Genomic DNA, 17637 nt, shown 5'->3' on the forward strand with positions numbered 1-17637 from the left:
GATGTGCTGTCTTTCTTTCCAGAAGCAACCAGCAGCAGGATGCTTGCAAAGCTCTCGTGTTATGGTACCTTCTGCTGGCAAGGCATGTCCTCAGGGCTGACTGCAAGATGGCCAGCAACATGGCCAGAGGTGGTTCTGGTACAGGATGCTGAGTTGCACTCACTCAGCATATAGTCCTCCTTGGACACCTGCAGTATCTCACTATAAACATGCCTTGTCTTGCATTCCCACCTGATACTAGAACCCATTTGGTGGCTACTGGGAGGAGACGTATGGATGCAGTTAGCCTGACACCTACATTTAGCCATTATTTTACTGCTGCAATGAACAGCATGTTCACCTGCCTAGAGTTTTTGCAAAGCAGCTGGGTAAAATGCACAACTTGTCATCCCTATTACCCCAGAGAAGCTTTCAAACCACTTCCATGTGCTCAGGATTACATCTCTGGCTTTTGCCTGTGTTCCAACATCTTGCTCATGGCTTTGGCACAGAAAATAAAAATAGAAGATCCCCAATGCATACTGATCTTTGTGATTCCCAGACTCATTTCCTTTCCACCCTAGGAGAAGACATAACCAGAGGATAAAAGAAATACTATGTTCTCTGCTGAAACCTCCCTCCCGCCAGCACAGAGATGCCACCTGAACTTCCCTGCAGGAAGACACCACCATTGCCACATCTTAAGATACCCATGGGCTGTGCTCTACACATCTGTGTGATAACTGGAGCCTTGGAGCATGCCACCATGTGAGAGCAGCAGCCCAGGCAAGTCCAAAGTGCACAGTTACGGGGAGCCTCACCAAATTCACATGCTGGGTCCACGGTGCCCCAGCTACCATTAAAGAGCAGCAGCAGTCACTCTAGCAAGGGCAGAAAAGCACCCCTAGGCTCACTGCCCAGCCAGAGCAGCTTTATGGGCAGGAAGCTGTCCCTCACAACACTCTTTGCCTCCAGCCAACACACTCGAGAGTACTCGAAAATGCTTCTCAGGTGGGGCGGTCTGGCTGTACGTCCTGACCATCTCCTGTGCCCCATCCAGCAGCAGGTGAAGCCCACTCCCCCTCCCAGTGAGGAGAAATATCCACCAGGGCATCAGGGCAGATCCCCAGCCAGCAAAGCAATGGGTAGACGAGCAGGGTAGAGCCCAGCCAAGCCCCTGCCTTGCTCACACCAAGTGGTTTTCACAGCTGCAAAGGTCAGTTCTAGTGGAATTGGGATACTTGGCTTAAGGTATCTTAAACACAGAATCATAGAATAGTTAGGATTGGAAAGGACCTTAAGATTATCAAGTTCCAACCCCTCTGCTGTGGGCAGGGACACCTCGCTCTAAACCATATCACCCAAGGCCTCGTCCAACCTGGCCTTGAACACTGCCAGGGATGAAGCATTCACAACCTCCCTGGGCACCCATTCCAGTGCCTCAGCACCCTCACAGGAAAGAATTTCCTCCTTACAGCCAATCTAAACTTCCCCTGTTTCAGTTTTAACCCATTGCTCCTTGTCCTCACTACAGTCCGTAATGATGAGTCCTTCCCCAGCATCCCTATAGGCCCCTTTCAGATACTGGAAGGCTGCTATGAGGTCTCCACGCAGCCTTCTCTTCTCCAGGCTGAACAGCCCCAACTTTCTCAGCCTATCCCCATACAGGAGGTGCTCCTGCCCCTGAGCATTCTCATGGCCCCCTCTGGACTTGTTCCAACAGTTCCATGTCCTTTTTATGTTGAGGACACCAGAACTGTACACAATACTCCAGGTGAGGTCTCACGAGAGCAGAGCACAGGGGCAGGATCACCTCCTTCGACCTGCTGGTCACGCTCCTTTTGATGCAGCCCAGGATACGGTTGCTTTCTGGGCTGCAAGCACACACTGAAGCCGGCTCATGTTCATTTTCTCATTGACCAGCACCCCCAAGTCCTTCTCCTCAGGGCTGCTCTGAATCTCTTCTCTGCCCAACCTGTAGCTGTGCCTGGGATTGCCCCGACCCAGGTGTAGGACCTTGCACTTCGCATGGTTAAACTCCATGAGGTTGGCATCAGCCCACCTCACAAGCGTGTCAAGGTCCCTCTGGATGGCATTCCTTCCCTCCAGCGGATCAACCGAACCACACAGCTTGGTGTCATTGGCAAACTTGCTGAGGGCACACTCAATCCCACTGCCCATGTTACTGGCAAAAGATGTTGAACAAGATCTGTCCCAACACCAGCCCTGAGGGACACCACTTGTAACTGGTCTCCAGCTGGACATTGAGCCATTGACCACAACTCTTTGTGTGCAGCCATCCAGCCAGTTCTTTATCCACCGAGTGGTCCATTCATCAAATTGATGTCTCTCCAGTTTAGAGACAAGGATGTCATGTGGGACAGTGTTAAACACTTTGCACAAGTCCAGGCAGGTGATGTCAACTGCTCTACCCCTGTTCAGGTGGTGCTTTAAGCATCTTCCAGCTGCAGCAAAACCTACACACACACATCATTCCTTACACTGAAACACAACTGGCCCTGTGAAGAGGAATCACCTGCCTCACACAGGACATGGCCGCCAGCAGTTTCAGAGTGCCAGACCCCATCAGGACCCAAGCTTCCGAGAGTCCTGCAGGCTGCCAGAGGCCATGGGGATGTCTGATGCAGGCAACACACTGACCGACATTCACTTAGAGCCCAAATCTTATGCTTGCAGGGTATATTGGATTCACCAGGACACCAAAACCCCAAGACAAACAGAACAGCTTAGAGGTACAGTCACAGCTGAGCTGCTCAGAGATGCACCTCCTGAAATGCAGACTGGTCTAGCAGTGTTGAGAGCATACCCATCACAGACCACAGGTTTCCATAGTGTGGCCAGTGCCCATTGCTGTACCTTTGGCAGTTTGATTTTCTGAGTTCCCTGAACTCAGCACCCAAGAGGCACAATCCCTCCTCAGCAGCAAGGCATGGTTCCCACACACCCGCAACCCACCATGGACCTGGACTGGCTGTAGCACTGCTTACACAGAGGCCCCCGCTTCAGACATCTTCTGCATCACACATTAAAACAAGGTGAAGGAGAGCCTAAACTACAGAGTTTGGGAATCAGAAAGTCACCTTCAAACTGCAGGATCCAGTCTCTGCCAGAGCAGTGTTCCAGTCCCTACAGCAGAATGCATCCCTTAGGACTGCAAGGGATGGCAGAATGCATCCCTTAGGACTGCACCCACTCTGCACAGACCCAAACAGTGCGCTACTTTGATTGCAGCTCCATAGCAGAGCCAGAATAGACCAAAGCGTGCCAGGGACACACTAGGCATGAGGTGAGGAAAAGGGTTCTCCTTACTGGAGTGGAAGAGTGGGAGAAGCAAGATGCCTCCAGGCCTTCACAGCAGGATGGGAGAGGAGAGCACACCACAACTCTGACATAGGCATGTGAGGGTACAGAGAGCCACAGGGTCCTCTGCAGAGGAGCTGAACGGTGGCAAAGGGGAAAGCCATGGGTCTGAATTTAAGCTCAGGTTGCAAAAGCCAGAAGTTGGGCAACTCATCCTCCAGTGAAAGCCAACCTTCTCAGAATCAGGCTCAGAAGCTGGATTCTCAAAAAGGAGCAAGTCACTGCTAGGCACAGCAGCCACACTGGCTGTTTGTCCTCCTCATGTACTTTGTTCCCTCTGCTGTGGAGAAGCAGGTCACGACACAGCAGGGCACATCCAGGACATTTAGGGCTGCTGGGCACATGGATGCTAGCCTGAGCCCAGGAACAGACTATCAGAAGCCAGACAGAAGCAGCCACTGCTGCTCAGTGGCATCTCACCACAGGTCCCTCCAGCCTCTGCCAAACCCAGGCTGGGCACCTCTGCTTTCAGGCAATGCCTGCAGACCCTGCAGCCCCTGCAGGTGAAACAGGGCTCTCTGCTCCCATCCGGGCTCAACAGCCTCTCTCCTTCTCAGACAAGGATCCCCACATGCAGAATTCCACTCGGAAAGGGCAGAATCCGTGCCAGGGTCCAGGGGTTTCCATGAGCCCCTGAATGCCTCCCTGGGCAGAAGAAAAGCCGATGCTCTCCCCTTCCCTGGGCTCTGCAAAGAGGCAGTGCCCACAGCCCCAGGGCCAGGGCAGGAGGAGAGCCCAGCATCTAGGCAGCCCGACAAACAGGGCCTTGCCGACCTGCCCCATCCCAGCTCTTCACTCCAGGGCTGCACCCCTTTAGGTACTACCCCGCAGTGCCCCGTGTCCCTGCAGCCACCACCGTCAGGGGCTGGACCGAGGGCGCAGTGTGCTAGTCGAGTAACGGGAAGTCCCAGAAGAGCTGTTTCCCACTCGCAGCATGAGCCGTGAGCTGGCTTCAGGCAGGCTGCCCCACAGCAGCTCCATCCCCTGCCCCTGGTGAAGAGCCCTCCGCAGAGATTTCCTTACCATGTTCGCGGCCTCCTTTATTCCCCCTCACTTCCACAGGCAGCATTTCTTCTCCTTTTCCTCCATGCGTGCGACGCAGCGTCTCCTCTCCCCTCCGAGGACGTGAACCACAGGAGCACTTTGAGTTCTGGACTGTAATCCAAGCCCTCACCGCCCCCAGCACAGCTCCAACTAATCTAACTCATGACACTACCGGGGCTGAGCAGGGGACCTCCAAGGTTTCTCTGACAGCCAACTCCAGAGGGGCATAGCGAGCGCAGGGTGCTGCCCCCCCGAGCCTTGTGGGGACCTCGGGGACGCGGGCAGAGACAGCAGCACTCACCGGCTGCTGGTTATAGCACTGCTGCTATCTGCGTCCTTCAAGAGCACGCCTCTGCCTCCGCACAGACCTGCTTAATGCAGATGCTTTGTGGCAGGGAGCTGCCTTTGCCCGGGAAGGGCTGAATAGCTGCTGCAGGAGAGTAAGCCCGTGGGAGGCATCCCGAGGTCTCAAGCTTCCCAAAGAGGTTTCCAGCAAAATCCTCCCCCTACCTCCTCTTGGCTGGCTTTTCTCTTAAGTCCAGAGAGGCTTCTCCACTCTGTGAGATCCTCGGGCAGCGCTGCAGGTTAAGCAAAGTGCTGAGAAACACAAAAAAAAGAGTGCTCTGAAATTTTGTGTTGCTAACTTCTAGAAGGAAAAGAGAGAGGCAGTGACCGCTTCAGGCAACAGCGACAAACTGCAGTGGGATCAGGCGGGAGATGGAGACCTCACCCCCTCCCAAAGGAGGAAGTAATTTAACATGGCAAGTTTCTCCACCCCTCCATTAATTGTTTAAGATGGCCAGAGGCCAAAACACTGCCCGAGCAGTGGGGAAGGTCACGGAACAGGCAGGCAGCAGCCTCCAGAAGTGACAACGGGAAAGGGCAGAGCCACAGAGGGAGGGGAGAGGCAGGTGCTGCAGGGCATCCCAGGACCTGCTGACACACAGAGCCTTTGTCTAACGGGAAGCAGGGCAGGAAGTGACACACAGGAGAAGCTTCAGAGCCCTGGGCATGAGGTGCAGGGCCTGGCAGCACGGCACAGGACCTAGAGCTGCCTCCCTAGCCTTGCTTGGCAAAGCAGCACGTGGTCATGGTGCCAGGGGGTCCCCGACCCTCCATTAAGGAAACCACAGTGCTGGGATGTGGCTGTCCCCTTTGGAAGACATCACGCAGACCATTCCAAAAGGACAGGTGACTTGTGCAAGACATCAGGACCTGCAGCAGCAGGGAAGATGTCCCCTGTATGGGCAAGCTCAGAAGAGCAACACAGGGTATTTGCCTGCTGAAGCTGGGGTGATAGCTACCAAACACCCCTGCTGCCGTGGCTCTAGGGGCACGCCCCACAGTATTCCCAAGCCCTGTTCCACAGGGCCAGCAGCAGAGCCCATGACAGCTGGTCCAGCTAAAGAGTCCCTTCAGAAACTCCTCTCCCAGAGAGGATTGCCAGTAGTTGACCCTAAAACCCATTGTACATTATGACCTCATGGCATGTTTTCATACATAACCAGTGAACAAGGGTTTGAGTAATCCCAAATCCAACCATTCCATACACCAGCTGCACGATGTGCTGTTGTGCTTCCTATGGGCAGCAACAATGGATGATGGTCCCTGCAGCGCACCACAGCAGGGAGAGCTTCCAGCCCACGTCAGGTGAGATCAGTTGGTAATCACAGAATCACAGCCGGGTTAGGTTGGAAGGGACCTTAAGATCATCCAGTTCCAACCCCCTGCCACGGGTAGGGACACCTTCCACAGGTTGCTCCAAGCCCCATTAGCCTGGCCTTGAACACTGCCAGGGACAGGGCAGCCACAGCTTCCCTGGGCAACCTGTGCCAGGACCTCAGCACCTCCATAGTGAAGAACTTCTTCCTTATATCCAATCTAAACTTCCCCTGTTTCAGTTTTAACCCGTTACCCCTTGTCCTGTCACTAAAATCCCTGATTAAGAGTCCCTCCCCAGCATCCCTATAGGCCCCCTTCAGATACTGGAAGGCTGCTATGAGGTCTCCACGCAGCCTTCTCTTCTCCAGGCTGAACAGCCCCAACTTCCTCAGCCGATCTTCATACAGGAGGTGCTCCAGCCCCTGATCCTTACGGCCTCCTCTGGACTTGCTCCAACAGCTCCATGTCCTTCTTAAAATGGGAAATAATCCCAAGCTGGGTGAAGGAGAGCAGCCTTGCCAATGCAAAGGGTGTTAACAGCACAGCAGATCCACTACTTAGTTGTCATCGCAGTAACTAAAGGAATCTGTGGTCATGTTGCTTAATGCAGGAGAGCCTCTTTGTCCCCCATATTCATAGCAGGAGGATGAAGAACCTGGCATACTTCCCCAGTACAGCCTCCAACCACAGATGTGACCACCTGCAGAAGTAGCTTTGCCATTATCTATTCCCCAAACACCTCCAAGCCTACAGACATGGCTATACCTTTGCAACATCCTCTTGCAAGGAGTCTCCCTAAGGACGACCTTTAGCCAGCAAACAGGTCTCTGCAGTTACCAGCCTCTGAGATCTGAAGCCTTCAAGCAATCTTGGCCACCAGCACCCTGGGTACTGATACTGGGCTCTTCTGGGCTACTCCAGCAGTGGGTTAAAGCCCCAAACAGTCATATACAGCTGGTTTGAAAGCCCGCAATGGGGCTGAAAGGGACCCCACAGGCCAGAAGCTATCTCATCTTTTGAATAAGAGACATGTGCTCCTCAGACAACACAAAGGATAGCAAAGACCCACGTTGGGCTGGGGCAACCCAAGAGTCTGTGGATGAAGGGGATGGAGCACAGAGTCTGCTCTCATGCTGCTACCAAACCAGTTAGGTCTCCTGCACCCAGACTTCTGGCAGCAGCTCCAGGGTGAGAGCAACTTTTGGCTTTCCTCATCCCTTCAAGGGGGGTCTGGGAGCACAAGGTTGCCATCTCCTTTAGTTGAGTTAGTAGCTTAAAATCCCATCAAGCTACCTAATTCCAGCTCTTTGATGGCCAGAAAAAGAAGCACTTTCAGGGGCTGGTGTAGGAGTTTGCAGCATCCCCATAAACAGATGAGGGGGACACCACATAAGCACACAGAGCCCATAGCTTGTTCCAATTGCATTTTCCACCTCTGTGACCAGAGACACAGCCAGCACTCACTATCCACATCCTACTCAAACTATATAACCATTAGCACATATTTTTTGCAGCACAGCAGCCAATTCAGTTGTGCAGATGATAATTAAAAGCTCTCCACAAGTTCCCAAGCCAGCACTACATAGGACAACGCAGGAAGGTTGGTGGCTGTAGATCTACATTTATACAAGCAGAGATGGTAAAGGCTATCACATGAGCAGCTTAGAGACCGACCTTGTCCTCCTCCCTTTGCTGCACAGCACTTGAAGCTCAGGAGCACCTTTCCCCATCAAGGATCTCCAACCTGGAGAGCCCAAGCTCAGCTCACCCTCATGCCAGTCAGAGGCAGTGACGTGATTTCCTGTGCTGTGGCGCTGTGCTAAGGAGAACATCTCATTGCTGTTTACTCTCATATAGAGCTTTTCTTTTTTTCTCATTACAAAGTGGCCTTTCCCTCCTCTCCTGCATTGTAGAACCATTTCCCACACAAGCACATGGGAGACAGCTGTAGCCAGCACTTCAGTGGGTGTTCAAAAGCCCCTCTTGACTGAGCCCAACAACAATGCCGCACTTGTTCCACAACACAGTCTCACACTGTCTCCTCACAGGGGCAGCTCCTTGCTCTTGCACAAGGCCAGCACTTTCCTTGGGCTTGGTTTAATTGCTGAAGCCACTGAAAAGGCTGTCGTCATCCAGCTCTGCAGGCAGAGAGTAGCTTCCCACACAGCAGAACCAGGTCCTGTGCATGGACTCATGGGCAAATGATGGGCACTGAGGGAACTGCTCTGGTACCTGCCTCCAGCAGCAGCTCAATACTGCTAAGCACAACCTGTCCCTGAGGTAAAATATGGCAAAAGGCACCAAAGGCCAACACCAAGAGGGATGGGGAAACAAACTTTGAAGCCTGTGGGATCTCGCCAGATTTGAGGGAGGGGAGTTGGAACACCAACTGTTCTGAAATTTCACAGGTTATAACTTCAGACCTTCATCTCTTTCTTCCCCATCCCCTTTCCCCTCTGTTGCATCTGGTTTGCAGAGCTGCTGAAGCAGTGGCACAGCCTAGAGCCCCATAAGGGCAGGGAGAGAGCAGAGGCAGAGGCTGGAGGCAGGGAAAGGACCTCTGCCTGTGCATCAGTTCTGCTTATCTTCAGTTGTGCAAAGCAGGGAGAGCTCAATGTTTTTATGAATAGGACTCTGCTGTGCTGGAAACAAGACAAGACAGATGTTTTAGATGCTAGATAAGGACATCCTCTGACCTAGGAGAAGTTGTGCAATACACATGCTAGCTAGACAACTGCACTACAGCAGCCAACAACTCTTAAGAAAACAGCCCCACGCACTCCATGTTAGTCTGGCGTGATCACTGGTGTGGTCTTCAGCTCACCACACAGGCCCTCCTATGGCCATAGGGACTGCTAAAGGGAAGGACAGCCTCGGAGCAGGCACTGGCAGAGCAGCAGTCCAGGACCTATGGCCCCTGCTCACCCACTCATGGGTGGATGTCTCTAAATCTACTTCCAGACACCTCTTCATCATCTTTTCTACCAGCCCCCATGTCCACACACATGGCTATGCAGGTGTCACATCCCTGACACCTGCTTACAATCCCACCAAGCTACCCACTGTGAACCCCATTCCCTTTCCACATGGCAGCTTATAAAAACAGGAAGCCACCAAGAAGCAGCATTAGACCCCACTCAGCACAAGCAGGCACCTAAAGACCAGAGGCAGATCTTGCTTTTCTTTGGCAAAACCTGTTTAAAGCTAACAAGTGCTGCAGCAAGTGTAGCTGCAAGCAGCCCTTCGAACCAACAATGTTTCGGTACAGAACTAGTTCTCTCCCTATCAGGAGGACAAGAGCAGGTTGTATGCAGTTTAATAATGTTTACTTGTGATCTGAAAGAAAGGTTTAAAGCAGGCCTTGGCTTCACAAAAGCACATCTTGGTTTAACCAATTAATTTAATAATCCCCTACTTGCAATCGTCAGGAGACATTCAGCTTCTAAAGCAAGTAATTACCACTAAGTGGCAACCTCTTTTGTGAGGCCCAGGCGGATTAGGGGAAAAAATGTCTTAAGCCAGAAATATAATCGTGGTGTGATTTCCCAGAAGGACTGGAGGAGAGGCTGCACAACAACAGCTGGTCACGCTCACCGATTGAAGCAACAGGAGCAACTCAATTACTTGGTCCCCAGCTACACTTCAAGATGTTGTTCAATGCCATGTGCAAACCTGATGTGCCCTTAACCATCAGGAGGCTTTCCAGACGTTTTACAGGTATAGAAGGCAGGAAGGTCCCACTTTGGGCTCTCAAATGCACGTGTGCCACTGGGGGGGATGAAAAAAAAAAAGTAATAAAGCAACTGCCCCTCAGGCCTGCTGCAGCACATGTACAAGCACACAGTGCACAGTCCCACAGGAAGGCAGTCCAAGCGGGGCAATGCCATCCTTACAGCTTCTCTGCACAGCTCCAAAGGCACACTTTGACGATATACAGTGTCCTCCCAGACAAGCCAGCTGCTCTCCATACATGCAGAGCACTCGCTTGTCTAATGCCTGCTCCAGGCATCCCCAAGTGCCCAGGATCTCAGATCAGAAACAGCCCAGCACTGGCATCACTGCCAAAGCCCACAGGACACAGTCCTGCTTCTGCACATATCCAAGTTACTTGTCTGAGGCTGGGCAGCTTTGGGATCTGTCAACTTTGGGCTAATGTCCTGTCCTTATATGAGGGTCATGAACACAGCCAGTACAGGTAGGAGCAGGACTTGGATGGAATCCAGGCCTTCCACCCCAGTCCGGCACCCTGCCAATAGGCACATTTTCTCTATAGCACACACATCCCCCAAGAGGTTTCCTAGCTGTGGTGGACTCCCCTCCTTGGGTCTGGGTCTCAGCATCCCACTGTCTGGTCGGCAGGAGGAGAGAAGACCCCAAATCCCCCAGGAGCCTGGAACAGAGACCTGTAAGACACAGAGCCAGGCAGGACCAAGCCTTCCTGGATGCAAACCCAGAAAATAGAACTAAAATACTTTAAGAGGACCTGCTTGCTTGTCTCCCTGCAGTTTAGGCACTGCCTGTCTTTGAGGGGAGAGTGCTCTTGGCTTAGTCCAGCTATGGTTTCAGGGCTGCTGCTTAAAAACTAAACACCACCTCTGAACAAAAGAACAGACTGTTTTGCTGAAGAGCAGCCTGAAACTGACCTGTCTCTCTCCAGATCCCACATCTTTAATGGCACAAGCCAGTCATCTGTTTACCTTCCCTTTTGGCAGTGATGCTCCATGCTATTTACTCCCACAGCACATGTTTAGTGTACTCAGACAGCACACTCACTGACCTAGACATGCCAGTGGGCACCTGTGCCCTTCCTGCCCCAGCCCAGCAGCCACCTCCCCAGCCCCTCTCCCGCCTGCACAGGGGATGTGGGGCAGAGGGTCTCCCAGCTACCACAAATGCCATCCTCACCTCTCAGCTGCCAGAGGAGCACTCTTTCCTGGTCTGCTTGACAGAGCAAGGGTTGCAGTGACAGACGGGCGCGCCCCCCCCGTGTCACTGCACCAACAGGAACTCTGACCTGTGTCACTGCTCTGTGTGCAGCTCGTACCTAAGCAACCAGCACCCACAGCAGGGGAAGCAGATGCAACCTTTTGTGGACACCTCAAGCAGGTACTGAGCACCAACCACTACCAAACAAGGGCTGGGACACATTTCTGAGCTGGAGACCCATCCCTTCTCTTCCCAACAGCAACCTAAACCTGACTGTGCCCTGCTAGGAGGGAGAGCTGACAGCTTTAACCATCCCACTCCAGGGAGGGGATCCCACTTCCAACCACTGACTGCAGCCTCTGCCCCACAGTTTGCAGAGCTGGGCCCTACCTGGGAGAGCCAGAGAGCCAGAGAACACAGCACCTCCTTCACTCTGCTCCAGGAGCTCTCACCCCCAGGACTGCTATTCCCCCTGAGCACAAGCTCTGCCAACCCCATCCAGCTCCCCCAGCCCCTCACAGACCCCACACTTACAGCCAGCACTTGCAGAGCCTCTGCCCAGCAGATCCCAGCAGATCCTGCAAACCATTCCCCCATGGCAGAGCCTCTCCAGAGAGAAGGAAAGCTCTCACCTGCCTGCAGTTTGCTCCTGCAGGCAGAGCAGCAGCTGGGTTAGCTCAGCACTGAGTGGGGCAGAGCAATAGCCCCAGGGTGCAGTGCCATGTGGGCATGCAATCCCACATGAAATTTACACAGCCACACGGGCGTTCCCATGGGGGGACCAGCAATCCTGTTGTCTGTAGCAGCTGGGCTGTGGTGCCCACTGAACTCAGGCAGTCCCACTGTGGGTCCTTTGGGTGCTTTTCAAAGTACTCTTAATCCTGCTGATATTTCCAGCAGTGGAAGGGTAACCTGCTCAGAGCTGAGCAATGGTATCCTGTGGTACAGGAGAGACTTGCCTTCAGGTCCTCCCCTCCAGCCTTTTCCAGCTGGTAGCAAAGGGGAAAGGTCTGATTCCTCCCTCGCAGTCTCAACAGAGCAAACAGCAGTCTGGGGCCAGGGTCTTTTCCCCAGGGGAATCTGGAGCCAGCTGTAGTGATCCAGAGCACAGGTGGTGATAGGGAGGCTCCTCAGATGCCACCAGGAAGGGCTGGTTTAACAGGGATAGAAGCACTCTGCCATGGGACATGCGTAGCTGGCAATTAGAGGAGTGAGCCTTAGGGAATGCCTACAGCAAGAGTGCCAGGCAGGAACACAGAGATGTTCCCAGAGCAGGTGGTGTGATGTGGATCATGGGTGCTACACCACGGACCCTTCATTCCCAGTGCAGGTTGGAGGGAAAGGGCCCTGTACCAGGCAGGGGCACATGACAGGGATGCTGTGACCAGAGTGCCACCTAGGATGGACACTTCTTCTCCATGGTGCCAGGGCCCAGCAGGAAAAGAGTGTGATTCAATCCGGCCAGCAGCAGTAACAGTGTGTCTTCTACAGGAGATGAGCAGCTTCCTCTTCAGATAGGAGAGGGCAGAGGGCTCACGGCTCCGTATCATCAGTCTCTCCTGCTTTCCTCTCACCCATTTCTTCCATCACTGCTGCTGTTCTCTGCTCTCAGATCAAGATGGGGTAAGACCAGCAGTGGAGCCACTGTATGAAGGGACCAGGAGGCTTACATCCCTTTAGCATTAATATAGAACCCAAAGTGGCCCAGCTGTTAAATATGGGAACCCCTGCCTGTGGAGGAGCTTGGCAATAATGGGATGAACAGGTTAAGAACTGTGGGATTGATATCCCAGCTATCCCTGGAACATCCTCTCCAGGTGCTCCTGGAAGCAGAGGGAGTTCAGCAGCCCAACCAGAGCTGGGAGTTCTCACCCTCTGAGTCCAGGAAGGAGCTTCCTCACCACTGCTGAGTCCATACGTTCCAAGTGTGTGCTCTTTGCTGGTTTGGTATTTTTTACTTTAAAACAGGCTTTGGGTTTGGGCGCTGCTTTGTCCCTGACAAGGCAGCCCCTGCCTGCGTTCCCCGCTGGCTGAAGGCACCTGAGGCAGAGCTGGAGGCTCCCCAGGAACACTGGGCTGAGCAGTGGGGGCTGCCAACAGGCAGGGGCAGGCAGCTGCCTGCACAGCACAACCGAGAGGAGGGTGGTGGGAAGCTAAGGGAGCAGCTCAACCCACACACCGCTGCTCCCCGGGCACACAGAAAGAGACCTGAAACTAGCACAGGGATGATGTGGGGTCTGGAGTCTGCTCTCTTAGAAGCAGACTGCAGGAGCTGGGTGTGTTTAGTCTAGAGCAGAGCAGACAGAGGGGATCTCATTATATGCAGATCAGTGCCTGAAAGGTGGGTGTCAGGAGGATGGTGCCAGGCTCTTTCCAGTGGTGCCCAAGGACAGGACAAGGAGCATAAACTGATACAGAAGTGTCACCTTAACATGAGGAAGAACGACTTCATTTGAGGGTGGCAGAGCCCTGAACACGCTGCCCAGGGGGGTTGTGGAGTCTCCCTCTCTGAGACCTTCAAAACCCTCCTGGTTCCTGTGTGACCTTCTCTAGGCAGCCCTGCCTTAGCAGGGGGTTGGACTGGATGATCTCCAGAGGTTCCTTCCATCCCTGATGATTCTGTGATCTATAGAATCATAGAATTATTTGGGTTGGAATGGACTCTGAAAGCTCATCTAGTCCCATGCCCTGCAGGGAGCAGGGACACCTTAATCCAGACCAAGTTGCCCAGAGCCATGTCCAGCCTGGCCTGGGATGTCTCCAGGGATGAGGCACCCACCACCACCTCTCTGGGGCCAGTGTTTTACCACCCCCAATGTATAAAATTTCTTCCTCACATCCAGCCTGAGTCTCCCCTCGGTCAGGTTAAAGCCGTTCCCCCTTGTCCTGGCCCTACAGGCCCTTGTCCCAAGCCCCTCTCCAGGTTTCCTGCAGCTCCTTTAGGCACTGGAGCTGCTCTAAGGTCTCCCCTTCAGGAGCCTTCTCTTCTCCAGGCTGACCCAGCCCAGCTCTCTCAGCCTGTCTTCAGGCAAAAGTGATATTGGGGTTTATTTTCCTCACCGAACCATCGCGCTGGAACCGCAGGCCCCGGCACCCCTCACCGCGCTCCGCCGCACTCATGGGGGCTACGCGGGCGCCATCTTGGCGGCGGGCAGGCCGGGCGCACACCTCGGTGCAGCGCGCCCTCTGCCGGCCGCGCGGGGCTCCCTGCGGCCCCCGACTGCTGAGGCGGCGGCTGAGGTGTGGGGTTGGAGCTGATCTACTGTTTACTTCAAAAGCTGGGGTTTTTTGGTGGGTTTTGTTGGGGTGTGTGTTTGTTTGTTTGTTTGGTGAGTAAAAAAATTAACCATTTATCATAAATCTGACTGTTCCCCAGCAGGAGAAAACAAAGATCAGAGTTAGCCTGGTGCGAATCACCCATTGACTACCCAGGAGGGCCCTGGCTGAGAGGCTCCCTCAGTCAGAGAATCACAGGATCCCAGGCTGGTTTGGGTTGGAAAGGACCTTAAAGCTCATCCAGTTCCAACCCCCTACCACAGGCAGGGACGCCTTCCACTAGAACAGCTAAAGCAAAGCCAAAGCAAAGACCCTGCAGCATCCTTCATGCCCCACTTGCCAGTGGTGGGATGAGCCACGGTGTTTAAGAGATGATGGTGACACTGCTGGAGATCCGAGGACACCTTTAGTTCTGCAGCTCACCACAAAGCCTCCCTAGCTCTAAAAATACCCAAGCCCACATCTCCTTCAGAGCACCGCCTGCCTGAAGCACCTCTGGGCTCTGAGTACACAAGGGCCTTGTGCACACGAGAAAGCACACGAGGATTTACCCTTCCTTGCAGAAGCAGCCCTGACATTTCCCTCACCCACCTGCTGAAACAGGATCCCAGGCACCCACCTCCAGGCAGCTTTTCTTGGCGAGGTCAAGAACCATCCCTCAGGAACACAGAATGGTTTGAACTGGAAGGGACCTCAAAGCTTCCAACCCCTGCCACAGGCAGGGACCCCTTCCGCTAGACCAGGTTGCTCCAAGCCCCTGTGTCCAACCTGGCCTTGAACACTGCCAGGGATGGGGCAGCCACAGCTTCTCTGGGCACCCTGTGCCAGCGCCTCAGCACCCTCACAGGGAAGAACTTCTGCCTTATGTCCCAACAAACACAAGCTGGTGTTTGCCAGCTTCTTCACCACCAGCTCCTATCAGCCATCCCCGCACCACCACATGTGAAAACATAATAGATCTTGGCCTTCATAGTTTTATTTATTTTTGTCATCTTTCTGGGGTGCCTTTCCAAAGCTTTTGCTGGCTTTCTTCACAAATAGGACAGGGGAGGGGTGCCTACTGAAAATATGTGCATCTACATGCGCGTAGGAGGTAGATGAGAATATCCCAGTGCTGGGAGATGGAGCTTTCTGAGGAAGCAGTCAGCACCCAAAGCATCATGAGAAACCTGAAGGGGGTGACTCCAGCACAAGAGATGCTCATGTGGGCTCAGCACCGGCCATGCCTAGAAGAGAGCTCCCAGGGCAGCTCTGAACCCACCATTCATCCGTCTGCCTGCAAGAGCCTCAGAGCCACCAGGGACACACATATGGCAAGGCCCTGGGTATATGCATAGTCCAGAAGCCAACTTAACCCAGGGATACAGAGCAAAGCTGTAACTGTCTCTCTGACTGCCTTTCCAAGCCCTTCTTCACCAGCTGCCTGCAGCTCAGTACAACCTGTGGTCCGAGGTAGGTATCAGACCAATTGGGCTCACAGCCACCTCCCCAGTGTCCTCAGCACCCTCCCTCTCCAACTAACCCGCCACAGGTTCCATTTACCTTCAGGTCAGCCTAGCCATGGGGCAGCAGATGCTAGGAGAAGGCAGGGTGAGAGGTGTCTTCTTCTGGGATCTTTGCCTTCCTCAGGGCTGTGAGGAGCAGCTCTGTTTGCCTGTGGGGAGGATCACAGCTCTAGGATCTGGGGCTCACAAAATCAAAGCCCCTAGCATGCTGACATCCATCCTGGCTGTTCCGCGGGAATCCCCAGGAGCAGCAGCCTGGCCACACAGGGAATCCCACAGCTGCGTTTACTCCTCCAGGCAAAAGCAGGGAAATCCAAAGCATGGAGGGAGCTGTGGATCACCACACCCAGCTCCTGCTGACCCAAAGATCCCACTTGAGTCTGTCCTCAGCTAGCCCATGCTGCAGCTGGTTCCAGAGTGCAAGGAGAGCCTCCTGGGCAACCCTGCCGTCTGGCGTGGTGGCACAGCCGCTAGAGAAGTGTCCCTAGCTCTGCAGGGAGCCTGGGAACACTCACCACTGGCTGATGACGAGGAGGCAGTGGAGAGCTGAGGGGCTGGCCCCACATGCACTGGAGGGGTGCAGCATGAAGCACAAAGGCTTTCCCATCCTGGCCGCTCTGCCCTGGAACACAGCATGAGAACCACTGCCCAGCACAAATCTGTTCCTCATTATCCGCCCTGGCTGACGACTGATCCCAGCTCCATCACCAGCCACTCGCTGCACAGCCCCAGATAGCTTGTATCCCATCAGCAGAGCAGCTTCTGCACGGCTTCACCAGCCAGTGCAGTAGTGTAGGCCAAGGCCAGGCTGGCTCCCACTCCTCCAGAGGTAATGCTGGAGTCAAAATCATAGACTCATAGAATCACAGCCTGCTTTGGGATAGAAAGGTGCTTAAAGCTCATCCAGTCCCATCTCCTGACATGGGCATGAACACCTTCCACTATGCCATGTTGCTCCAAGCCCCATTCAACATAGCCTTAAACACTGCTAGGGATAAGGCAGCCACAGCTTCTCTGGACAACCTGTGACAGGGCCTCAGCACCCTCACAGTGAAGAATTTCTCCCTTATATCTAACCTAAATTTCCCCTGCTTGAACCCATTCTTCCTTGTGCTGTCACTACAGTCCCTGACGAAGAGTCCCTCTCCAGCATCCTTGAAAAGCCCCCTTCAGATACTGGAAGGCTGCTATGAGGTCTCTGTGCAGCCTTCTCTTCTCCAGGCTCATTCCATCCACCAACAGGCAGAGGAGGCTTCCAGTGAAAGCAGGGATGGCTGCTTCATGTGAGAAGAGCAAGAAGCCAAATGCAGGAGGACTGAGAAGAGGTGCTAGTCTGATGCATGTGACTCAGGTGAGACAGATGCATGGACAGTTGAGCAGGATCAAAAACTGATGTGTCTCCAAAATATGCTTACCAGATACGACTAGTCTAAACAACTTTCCTGCATTTGTCTTCCCACTGTTCTCCATGAAAATGAGAGTGTCGTCAAAGCTCCTGCCATGCTTTGTGCTTGCTAGGGCCTAGGACCAAGTGGGAGGTGGGAAGCTGGGCTCCCATTCACCGGCTTCCCACTGCTTGTGCATGTATAGGCCATTGTGAAAACATCATGCAAGGGCGTCAGAAGTGCTCCAGAAATAGAGCAGAATGAAAAAGCACACAAGACTGCCCATGAGTCAACAGCACCATGCTGCAATGGGGAATGTGAAGCTAGCAGGTTCAAAGAAATGATTATCCTCTTGACTTTGTACCTGTGAGACACAACTGGGTACTAGGTCCACAAGAAGATGGATATCTACATCTGCATTTACGTCTACATCTACAGCAGGGACTGTAGTGATAGGAGTAATTGCTTTAAACTTAAAC

General features: G+C 53.5%; 1 protein-coding gene across 4 annotated transcripts in view; it reads right to left on the reverse strand.

Moving 5' to 3' along the window:
* LOC133224437 (pleckstrin homology domain-containing family G member 4B-like) overlaps positions 1–4915 on the reverse strand; it is a 92984-nt gene extending 88069 nt beyond the window's left edge. For all 4 annotated transcript variants that reach the window (XM_061375921.1, XM_061375920.1, XM_061375919.1 and 1 more), the window contains exon 1: positions 4384–4915. In XM_061375921.1, coding sequence (XP_061231905.1) covers positions 4384–4386 — 3 coding nt within the window. In that variant the 5' untranslated portion in view covers positions 4387–4915. The remainder of the gene's footprint in view (positions 1–4383) is intronic.
* Between the last annotated feature and the right edge of the window lie 12722 nt (positions 4916–17637).

The sequence above is a fragment of the Neopsephotus bourkii genome, unplaced genomic scaffold (assembly GCF_033783945.1).
Source record: "Neopsephotus bourkii isolate Nb327-2 ecotype Australia unplaced genomic scaffold, CSIRO-AGI_Nbou_v1 NB_1680, whole genome shotgun sequence".
Classification (NCBI taxonomy): domain Eukaryota; kingdom Metazoa; phylum Chordata; class Aves; order Psittaciformes; family Psittacidae; genus Neopsephotus; species Neopsephotus bourkii.